This window comes from Ptychodera flava, chromosome 5 (genome assembly GCF_041260155.1).
Source record: "Ptychodera flava strain L36383 chromosome 5, AS_Pfla_20210202, whole genome shotgun sequence".
Taxonomy (NCBI): domain Eukaryota; kingdom Metazoa; phylum Hemichordata; class Enteropneusta; family Ptychoderidae; genus Ptychodera; species Ptychodera flava.
The window spans coordinates 15,252,446-15,263,350 of NC_091932.1; the positions used below are offsets into that span (position 1 = coordinate 15,252,446).

The 10,905-nt window shown below is 36.2% G+C and overlaps 1 protein-coding gene and 1 long non-coding RNA gene across 2 annotated transcripts; both read left to right on the top strand.

Moving 5' to 3' along the window:
• LOC139133113 (uncharacterized) lies at nt 1-3,287 on the top strand. Its single transcript, XR_011552529.1, has 3 exons — nt 1-216; nt 1,215-1,433; nt 3,063-3,287. It is a non-coding gene; the product is annotated as an uncharacterized lncRNA (long non-coding RNA).
• Nucleotides 3,288-8,004: 4,717 nt separating this feature from the next.
• Nucleotides 8,005-10,693, top strand: LOC139132722 (fucolectin-like). The gene is made up of 4 exons (XM_070698988.1): nt 8,005-8,020; nt 8,320-8,343; nt 9,251-9,490; nt 10,312-10,693. The coding sequence occupies exons 1-4, from the start codon at nt 8,005-8,007 to the stop codon at nt 10,527-10,529; spliced, it is 498 nt and encodes a 165-aa protein (XP_070555089.1). The 3' UTR covers nt 10,530-10,693.
• The last annotated feature ends 212 nt before the right edge of the window (nt 10,694-10,905 follow it).

Below are 10,905 nucleotides of genomic sequence, written 5' to 3' on the forward strand. Positions count from 1 at the left end.
ATGTCGCACTTAGGAAGCCAGCTTTTCAAAGCAGCATTGACACGCGCTATATGCCAGCCGGTGCAGAAAATGCTGTCGACGGAAACAAAAACAGCAAATACTCTGGCTAATCATGTACTCACACCGTAGAGGAGGCAAATCCATGGTGGAAGGTCGATCTTCAAACTAAATACACCGTTGATAATGTGGTCATCACAAATCGCGGGGACTGCTGTAGTAAGTCAGCTGAGTATTTTAAATTCAAATCACTGACAAACATAAGTTGTTTGTTCTTTATATATCGAAATTACTATATGGGTTAAGCTTCTCCTAAACCATGATATATATTAATGTAATATTGCTTAGTTATATTCTATTATGCACCTTAATATTCTATCATTATATCACAAAGTCAATAGCGGGAGATTCAAAAAAGCCTTTCAAATTGAAGAGATTACGTAGAAAACAAAACTACCCGGTGCATATCTGTGCAACATTATCGTTACAGGTATACAGTCACCCGTAATCTAAATATATGCCCATATATGGTCAAAGAGGCGTTCCTTGGTATTCAAAATGCCCATATGAGGGCGCTGTATTTAAAAAGCGGCCACCCGCTTAAAATCTGTGACTAGTTATATTTTCTCTTTCCATGGTAACTGTGGCAAAATTGGAACAGGTGACAGTATACCTTTAAGGTTAGGACGTCCCAAATATTTACATCATCTCAACACATCCAGAATATAAATGAAACATTTGAAGACATTTTCAAAAAGCACCGGTTTCATGACGGAAAATATGTCTTATACCAATGCCATTGGAATTACAAAGACTTGCTTAAAGGTATACTGTCACCTGTTCAAATTTTGCTACAGTTACCGTGGAAAGAGAAAATCTAAGCAATCACAGATTTTAAGCGGGTGGCCGCTTTTTAAAACCAACGCCCTCACATGGGCATTTTGATTTATTATTATTATTATTATTATTATTATTATTATTATTATTATTATTATTATTATTATTACACTTTATTTAAAGAGGGTAATCTGATTACAGTAAAGTAATTGTAATTTCCATCAGAGCCCGAAGGAACGCCCCTTTAACCATATATGGGCATATTTAGATTACAGGTGACTGCATACTTTTAATTCTCTATCTGATTTTTTCAGCAATGGGTTGCCTTATCGCCACTTTATGATTTCGCTCTCTAAGAATAAGCTTTCCTTTACTCGCAGAGGATCGTTTGGTTGGAGCCGTTGTGCGCGTTGGTTCAAGTAACGATCCAGCTAGCAACACCCAATGTGGAAGTATCGTCACTAGTGACCAAATAAAGCAGTCTGTCACCTTAACTTTCGATTGTAACGACGATACATTGGGACGCTATGTTAGCGTTCAAATTGAAGGACAAGATGGGATCCTCACATTATGTGAAGTTCAAGTCTATGGAAGCCTGCGTAAGTACTAACAAGGATTATTAGTGGTTTTGAAAATATAGGATTCGCATGAAACTTTATTATTTGTTCAAACGGATTACATTTGAAGACGATAACTTGATAAGATTTCCTATAAACAACCGTTTAATGCTGTTCACGTCGGTACGTTATCAGCAATTTATCAAATATTATTCACACAATAGTTTACCGTGTCCGTACAACTCTCCGATTTTATACAATTGAAAAGCATTAAATCCAAATGGGCTTTACTGATTTTCTTTATTCAAGTTGTCAGAGTTCATGTCATGCAAATTGATTCCGTTGCCTATTTATCATTTCAATAACATTTAATAACATTTTAAATATTATACACCTACGTCTGTAACCTATGGAGTTTCGTCGTACAGTAAGTTTCGGTATCAGAGGACGCGGAGTCCAATAAGGCCAAAGTAATTAAATTCTTTGTTTTGCGTCCACTCTAAATGGGCGAAGATACGCGTCTAAAAGCGGCTGAAAAACACACACAAGAAAGTTAACATAATGTAATTTGATTGCAGCAAATAACAAATTGTAACAAAATTTTCGTTCAGATAAGCTAAGCGGTCATGTCCTAAAATTTCCTATTCAAATACACTGTGTGTGTTTTTCATGAAAACCTTAAAAACCTAGGCGGGTGGGGACGCAAAACAAAGAATTTAATTACTTTGGCCTAACTTTGACGCGGAGTACAATAACTTTAGGTATTATTGGACGCTATTTGACCTTTGACCTCAAAACACCTTTACGTCAACACGAGGAAAACGAAGAGAATATTTAACATTTTTTAACAAAAATATATACTTCTTAACTTTCAGTACTTCACAAAGTAAATCATGGTCAGTCCAAAACCGGTGAATTTGGGTGAAATTATGCTGCTGACGTAAATTTCTACCACGTGCACTGCACAGCGCGGGTTGAAATTCGTTCTGCGCGCTTAGCGGATGCGCTGAACGCGTTCCCAGTCTGCTCGCGATCGCTCAGTGCAGTGTGCGAGAAGTATCCAAAAAACACCTAAATTTCAACTTTTTACAGGTGTATAATAATAAGGTTATTCGCAAAATACCGGGATGTATGCCCGAGTACATCGTACGCTACGGTACTGTTCGCGTCTCGGACAATACCTCCGCTGCACGATGTACTCGGACATAAATCCCGTTATTGTGTGAATAACCTTATAATATCTTCATATAACGAAAATGTACCAAATACAGTATTTTAAAAAACAAGGCTAACAGCGTACGCTTATTGTGATATGGTTTTGGAGTCTTAATACGTTAGGAAATACTAAATATACATGAGACATCTATTTCTTTCTGTGGAACCTTCGGTGCTTCTATAAACCGGACTTTAGGTACAAAGAAAAGAAAGATTAGATTAATGGTATGATATAGATCACCAGAAAATGTGATTTAGCAAGCAGATGGTTCTGCACTTACTGCCATATTAGTTTGTGATTGTCCCTTAGCAAACTCCTAGATAACGATTATTACAGTGGTCATAGATTTATGGTTCTATTTTAATGAAAATTTAATATATATTTCATATCCTAATAATTGTTTGTTAGTTCCCGAAATGGGTATTGCCCTTAAAATTTTACTCTTCATTTCACAGCATGGGAAAATATCGCACTTAGGAAGCCAGCTTTTCAAAGCAGCATTGACACGCGCTATATGCCAGCCGGTGCAGAAAATGCTGTCGACGGAAACAAAAACAGCAAATACTCTGGCAAATCATGTACTCACACCGTAGAGGAGGCAAATCCATGGTGGAAGGTCGATCTTCAAACTAAATACACCGTTGATAATGTGGTCATCACAAATCGCGGGGACTGCTGTAGTAAGTCACGACACATTTAACTTCCATTCAGTTACAAACACACTTTGTTTGATACCGATCACGAATTTGACTGTATTAGGAGTTAATGTTATGCGCTACTCTTTTAGTACACCCCGATATAATTGATATAATATTGCTTCGTTTTATGTTATTCCATACCCTTCACGTGCCATCGTTATTTCATACAATATTACAAAGTTCATAACACGACTGAATATTAAAAGTAATCTTGCAAATTGCTGAGATTGTTGGAGAAAGAAAAACTGCCCCGTGCATTATGACGTCAAAACAAACCCTATAATCGAAAACATACGAGGTAAAAAAATTAAAGATCGCATAATTACAAAAGTACAATTTCACGAAGGACCATCTCGAACCAAGAATATAAACAATATACGTGTATATTTGTTTTGCATTATCGTTGGGACGGTCTAAATATTTACAGCATCTCAACATGTGTGAAATATTTAAAGATATTTTGACATTTTCAAACAGCATGGGTTTCAGACGGAAAATATGTCAAATTTCGATGCCATTAGAATGACTAAGAACTGCTCTCTCCTCTATCCGATATGACTGATTTCGGCAAGCAACTGGGTGACTGTTGTTTTTTCGTCTAGCTTGATCATTAACAACAATAGCACGATTAGTACAAATTTCCTTTTACACGTAGAGGACCGTTTGGTTGGAGCCGTTGTGCGCGTTGGTTCAAGTAACGATCTAGTGAGCAACACCCAATGTGGAAGTATCGTCACTAGTGACCAAATAAAGCAGTCTGTCACCTTAACTTTCGATTGTAACGACGATACATTGGGACGCTATGTTAGCGTTCAAATTGAAGGACAAGATGGGATCCTCACATTATGTGAAGTTCAAGTCTATGGAAGCCTGCGTAAGTACTAACAAGCATTATGAGTGGTTTTGAAAATATAGGATTCGCTTTCAACTTTATTATTTGAACAGAAGGGTTATATTTATAGACGATAGCTTTATAAGATGTCCAATGAACAATGCTGTTCTACCTAGATATGTCAAGGGCAATATTTACGATTTCACAAAGCTTGCCGTGCTTGTACAACTGTCCAAATTTTACACAATTGAAAAGCATAATTCCAATGGTCTTTTTCTGATTCTGCTTTATTCATGCTTTCAGAGTACATGTCATACAAATAAATCCCATCGCTTAGTCATCAGTTAGGGAACTTAGTAAATATATAGAATATTTTCACATGATGAATATGTACCGGATACCTAATTTGGGTTGAACAGCTAAGGCGAAGTAGAGTCCTTACATTACATCATTAGTAAGTAACAAAAATGATAGTCTGCTTTCTAAATTAAAAGAAACAGACTAACATGCAGAAGTAAATCTAAAAGTCTTCAAGCATGCAGCATACTAAAAGACAGAGAAAGAAAACCTCCGTTGCCTTCATAAAAAACGAATGAGTCAGTGACCAGATGAAATGTCATGACCACTGTACACTATGATGCTACAAAATACTTGCAAGCACACGTAGCAATCACGGAAATATTACGTAAACATTAATTCAGTTGATGTTCCGACCGATTGAAGGATTTTGAAATACAGTATACGGACAACCAATGAACACACAGAGAGACAGATAAAAAGAGAGTCAAATAGTCACACACAAAGTCATACAGAGACACAGAGACAGTAATTGAGTATATTTACATCTCAAATTAGTGGATCTAAGGGACTGGACATAAATTACAGGGGGGGTGGGCCGGTGTTTTTCGAAAAACCGCTGCGTAAAAAATAGTGACCCTTCAAAAGTTCATGCACAAAAATTAGTGACCCTCCCCCTTATCCGTGCATGAAAATAAGTGACCCTCCCCTGTTACTCAATACCACCCCAAAAAACCCGCAATGTGTTAAAGACCCCCTTCTGACTTGCTATACTTTTTAAGTCGCCCTCCCGAAAGGAAGGCAAAATGTGGCCGATATAACGCGTTGTCCAAAAATATCAAATCATATGTGTGTGATAATTCATGTAAATGTACTTTGCTTGAAGTGGCAGGTAAAAAGTGCATGCCTGTACAAAAATGTAATTTTTAGATTTTATCGATAATGTTGATTCACTATACATGTAGTCGACTATAAGAAAACTACGAACGTGTATTTTCCAGTATAAAACTAGCTATATCTGTTCATATACAGATGTTTAATAACTGATATAGATATACTTGATTAGCATGGGTTGTTTACAAGTGCACATATGAACAAGATATTTGATTTTGGAATTTCTGTCAAAATGTTGATCCACTATACATGGGAGTCTATGACAAAACTATACATGGGAGTCTATGACAAAACTGTCAAAAAATTTTCAGAATTAAAAATTTGCACTATTTGTGCATATATGGACCCAATTTATTGACATAATTGTGCTTGATTAGAAGAGGGTGGTAAAATGTGCATCTGTGTACAATAACTTTGTTTTTGGAATTTCGCATAAAATGTTGATCCACTATACATGGGAGTCTATGACAAAACTGTAAAAAAAAATTTCAGAATTAAAAATATGCACTATTTGTGTATATATGACCCTGAATAATTGACATAATTGTGCTTGATTAGAAGAGGGTGGTAACACGTGCATCTGTGTACAATAACTTTGTTTTTGGAATTTCGCATGAAATGTGGATCCATTATACATTGTAGTCTATGAAGAAACTATGAATAATTTTTTTTAAATACAAAACTTGGCAAATCTGTGTATTTATGTATGCTTGATTATTGATATTTATGTTCTTGATTAGACTAGAGTGGTTACAAGTCCATGTGTGTGCAAGAAATTTGATTTTGGAATTTCACCGAAATGTTGATTCACTATACATGGCAGACTATGGTGAAACCCTATGAATAATTTTTTTCCAATACAAAAATAGGTAAATCTGTGCATTTATGTACACTCAATTATTGGTAATAATGTTCATGATTAGACTAGAGTGGTTTCAAGTCAATGGTTGTGCAAGAAATTTGATTTTGGCATATCACTTAAATGTCGATTCACATACATGGCAGTCTATGATGAAACTATGAATAATTTTTTTCCAATACAAAAATAGGAAAATCTGTGCATTTATGTACACTTGATTATTGGTATTAATGTTCATGATTAGACTAGAGTAGTTTCAAGTCAATGGGTGTGCAAGAAATTTGATTTTGGAATTTCACTGAAATGTCCATTCACTATACATGGCAGTCTATGATGAAACTATGAATAATTTTTTTCCAATACAAAACTTGGTAAACCTGTGCATTTATGTACACCTAATCATTAGTATTAATATTCATGATTAGACTAGAGTGGTTTCAAGTCAATGGTTGTGCAAGAAATTTGATTTTGGAATTTCACCAAAATGTTGATTCACTATACATTGTAGGCTATGAGGAAACTACAAATAACTCATAGGTTATCTGATCCTAAATTGTTATTCAAAAGTTGTTCGACCTGAAGCTTCCAGTTGTTATTGATGACACTATGCACTATTCTGAACAGTTTGTATTCTGTCAATGTCCTCAAAAAATTAAAAAATGTACATACAGCGACATGAACGTTTGACACCGACCTGTACCCAATGTATTGTCAATGGGAGAATGATGTCAAATAAGTAATCTCCCAAATTGTTATTGAAAGAGTCATTATAGGGGACAGTTATGCACAATAGTGTTGAATAAGTAGAAATCATGACAACTTAAATCAATGTGGCTGCTTGGATCATCAACACATTGTTTATTATACCTGAAATTTGCACCCGAAGGGCGCGCCGAAATGGTAATGGCAGAAAATGAAAGTGCCAGGAGGTATTTTTTCTTTTTTCAGTATTCCATAACGTGCACATGCAATTTCAGCTTTGATGCATGAAAAAAGGTGACCCCTCCCAATAGGCTTGCACAAAATTTTATGACCCTTCAAAAATGCTTGCGCGAAAAATGGCGACCCACCCCCAAAAAACACCGGCCCACCCCCCCCCCTGTAATTTGTGTCCAGTCCCTAATAAAGCTTTTTTCTATTGAAGATCCAGTTTACGGGATTGTGATTTGAGTTCAGGTCGTAGTACGAAATTTGACTCCTAACCTTAGACTATCATTTGCTCTGAAATCCAACACTTTTGGCCCCAGGGCTAAATACGAACTAATCCTTTTCAATTTTCAAACTGCTAGTTTGTATTTTGCTGCTGATCACGTATTCCTCATTGTGGATGCAAATCATGCAATATTTAGAACTAGTTTTTGAATTTACAATCAGCATTTAAAGGCAAATTGATGCCGTGATGTGACTCATTACAAATCACAAGACAATGATATTTCTTTTCTTTCTGTGTAATTCAGCCACCGTGATCTCGACATCACCACGTAAGTATATGTATGTGTGCTGTCTTTTCCTTATTTCACGTTCTATAGGAGCAACAGTGCAAATTTCATCTGTCTTGTCGGATATACCTACATACGTATAGTAATAAAAAGTAAACTCACTGTGCGTGACAGGATATTATTCATAGATTTGTTTTTTTTGTTTTGTTGCTGCTGATCTTCTATTCATCTAATTGTGGATGCAAATCATGCAATAGTGAGAAGTTTTTAACTTACAATTAGCATGTAAAGGCAATTCGATGTCCTGATGTGACTCATTACAAATCAAAAAACAATGATATTTGGGTTTTTTTCTTTCTGTGTAATTCAGCCACTGTGATGCCGACGTTACCACGTAAGTATATGTATGTGTGCTGTCTTTTGCTAACGATACATGTGATATAGGAGCAAAAATTTTATGTGTTTTTTCGGATATATCTATATACGTAGTAATGCAAAGCAAAACTCACTGTGCGTGATAGGGTTTTATTTATAGGATTTTTGTGCTGCTACTAGTCTTGCATTCCTCATTGCTGATGCAAATAATGCAGTATTCAGAGGACGTTTTTGAATTTACAATAAGCATTTAAATGTATTTTGATGCATTAATGTGACTCTTTACAATTGTTGTTTTCTTTCTGTGTATAAATACAGCCACTACGATCCCGACAGTACCATGTAAGTATATTATGTCTGCTGTCTTGTGCTTATAGACACGCAGAAGTCTGGTATGTGTTGGGTGTGTAGGGGTGTGTGTGTTAGGAGTGTGTGCAGTTTGTGTAATGTTTGAACCATACATTCCACATACTCTAGGACAATGCCCTTAAGGACTAGATTGATATGATCCTTTCGAAATTTAAACCGAATTTTCCTAACATGCTTTAGCTCCTCTCTTTTTATTTCACAAGATTAGAATCCTTTGCTACATGTAAAGTTTGCCTCATCAACTTCAAGTTCACTGTAGCTTACGATAAATGAATTCAGCAATGGTACTTTTTAACTACTTTGTGTACGGTAATACCAGAGATTGAAATACACTTTGACGCGATTAATGCTCGAACGATAGGGTGAAAAATGTGAAGGAATGAGCTCTCCGCTGTCTGAACTATTGAACATTTCAAGGTTTCAAAGAAACATTTTTAAGAAAAGTAGAAAATGCAATGCCTTTAAAAAGGCAGCAGCATATTATTCCCTCTGCCTTTAACACGAGTGGAACTAATTTTGGATAATTGGATTTTCATATTTTTTGAATTTCTCAAAATTTTTAGGTGCCATATAGTTGAATGTTGCAATGATACAAATTACTCATAGAAACAAGTGTGTAATGTAAAAAAAAAGAAAAGGAGTTTACATTTGTAGATTAAATCGACATTACTTCACCATCCAATTATTCCAAATTAGTTCAAATCGTGTTCTTTGTTTGTTTTTTCATTTGCCATAAAACGAATCGATCATGATTGACATTGAGCAACCCAAGAAATCTCTTTTTTGGTTTTTTATCAAGTATCTTGGAAGTATCTGGGATGGGAATTTCGATAGTTTATTACGTTTGTTACATTCAAGTAATTTTACCCGGTCTTTACAGCTTGCCGCATTCCCTGTGGTCTTCACAACGTCGCGGAGGGCAAGCCAACTGCCCAGAGTTCAGACAAACCAAGGCAAGACGCTGGATCTGAAAAGGCTGTGGACGGAGATTTTAACACCAATGCTAAAACTGGTTCATGTTCATGGACTGACGAAGAATACCAACCCTGGTGGAAAGTAGATCTGGGAGTAAGCCGTAATATCTACAAAGTTGTCGTCACCAACCGAGCAGACTGTTGTTGTAAGTAATGAAGATATTGCATGTTTACATAACTAAAGATAAAATCAATCCCTGTTTTTGCTTAGGATCGTTCACTTGATATGGTTCTTTTGAGTGCAATTGGCTACGGAATATGTGCTCCTCGATCCATTAACCCTTTCCTCGCCATCGTTTGACCCAAACCCATTGTCATCAATGGTTATTGTGGACCTGTTTACAGTGCATTGGGGTGAACAGGTTAGAAAAGGGGGAGAGGTCACTGTTCTTAATACTTAAGCACAAAATTCATAACTACGCGATTGTTTCACAAAGCAACTGATACGAAGAAATATTGTGAATAATGATATATAATTTCGAAAGATTGTACAGGGTTGTTTGAAGAAATGTTGATGTAGTTAGACTTATCTGATAGTTCTCACAACTGCGCACTAAACTTGTGCCACATTTCATATGCCCTATCTATGCCTATTTAGGCTAGACATAAATTACAAAGGGAGTACTATATTCGGGCGCAAGTCGCCATTTTTCGTGCAACATTTTTGAAGAATCATGAAATTTTGCAAATGTATTTTGAGACGCAGTGTCACAAATATTTTTTCAACTATAGGATGAAAAGATGTGACTGACATGGTCCAAAAGATAGCTTCCAGAAAAGTGTGAATTTGTGCAGCTACACATATGAAATGCCATGAAGTTTTGCCCTGTTTCTCGTCATTTTTTACCAGAGACGTACAAAAGTTACACGAGTATTGTTCCGTGAAAATATGATTGGTGCCGTACCATAAAATACCACACCCACAACTACCATTTAACCATTATTGAATCTTTTGTAATTACCAAAGCTTTCCGTATCAAGAATGCCGAGATTCGTGTTGGTGATAGTGAAATCTTCCAGGATAATCCAGTTTGTGGAATGATAACTGGTAGTATGGCCAAGGAAAATCCAATTCATATCAGATGTGGCTGTCAGACTCCAATGCAAGGGCGATACGTTAGCGTGCAATTGATTGATGTGGAACAGCAACTGACCCTATGCGAGGTAGAAGTTATGGCTTTATAGATGTAACGCCAATAGTCAGAGTAATCGTTACAAACAATGTTTGGCTTCATTTTTAATCTAATGGTTGTGGGTATGCGGGTTCCTTATCGAAGCGAAACTGTAAATGGGCGTGCGGTATAATAATTTTACCATACTTGGAAATAAAAATGTAAATGTCGCAATAATATCTTGTAAGACTCCTTCTTTATCTCCTACAAAACTGATTAATCTGTAAGGTACAGATTAAAAGACACCAATGTACATATGACGTACCTACTTGCGTATGTATATATGTATGAATACGGCATTTTAATCGGGTACGAACTCACAACGCACGTTTCACAGTCACTTAGCCTAGAAGCCACAGACAAAACGCTCGGCCAAATCCAAATTCATT

Excerpts from the sequence above, each read along its gene's own strand:
- LOC139132722 (XM_070698988.1), top strand. Across the intron at positions 8,344-9,250 it reads TACGATCCCGACAGTACCAT|CTTGCCGCATTCCCTGTGGT; the intron begins GTAAGTATATTA and ends CGGTCTTTACAG. Across the intron at positions 9,491-10,311 it reads CAACCGAGCAGACTGTTGTT|CTTTCCGTATCAAGAATGCC; the intron begins GTAAGTAATGAA and ends TAATTACCAAAG.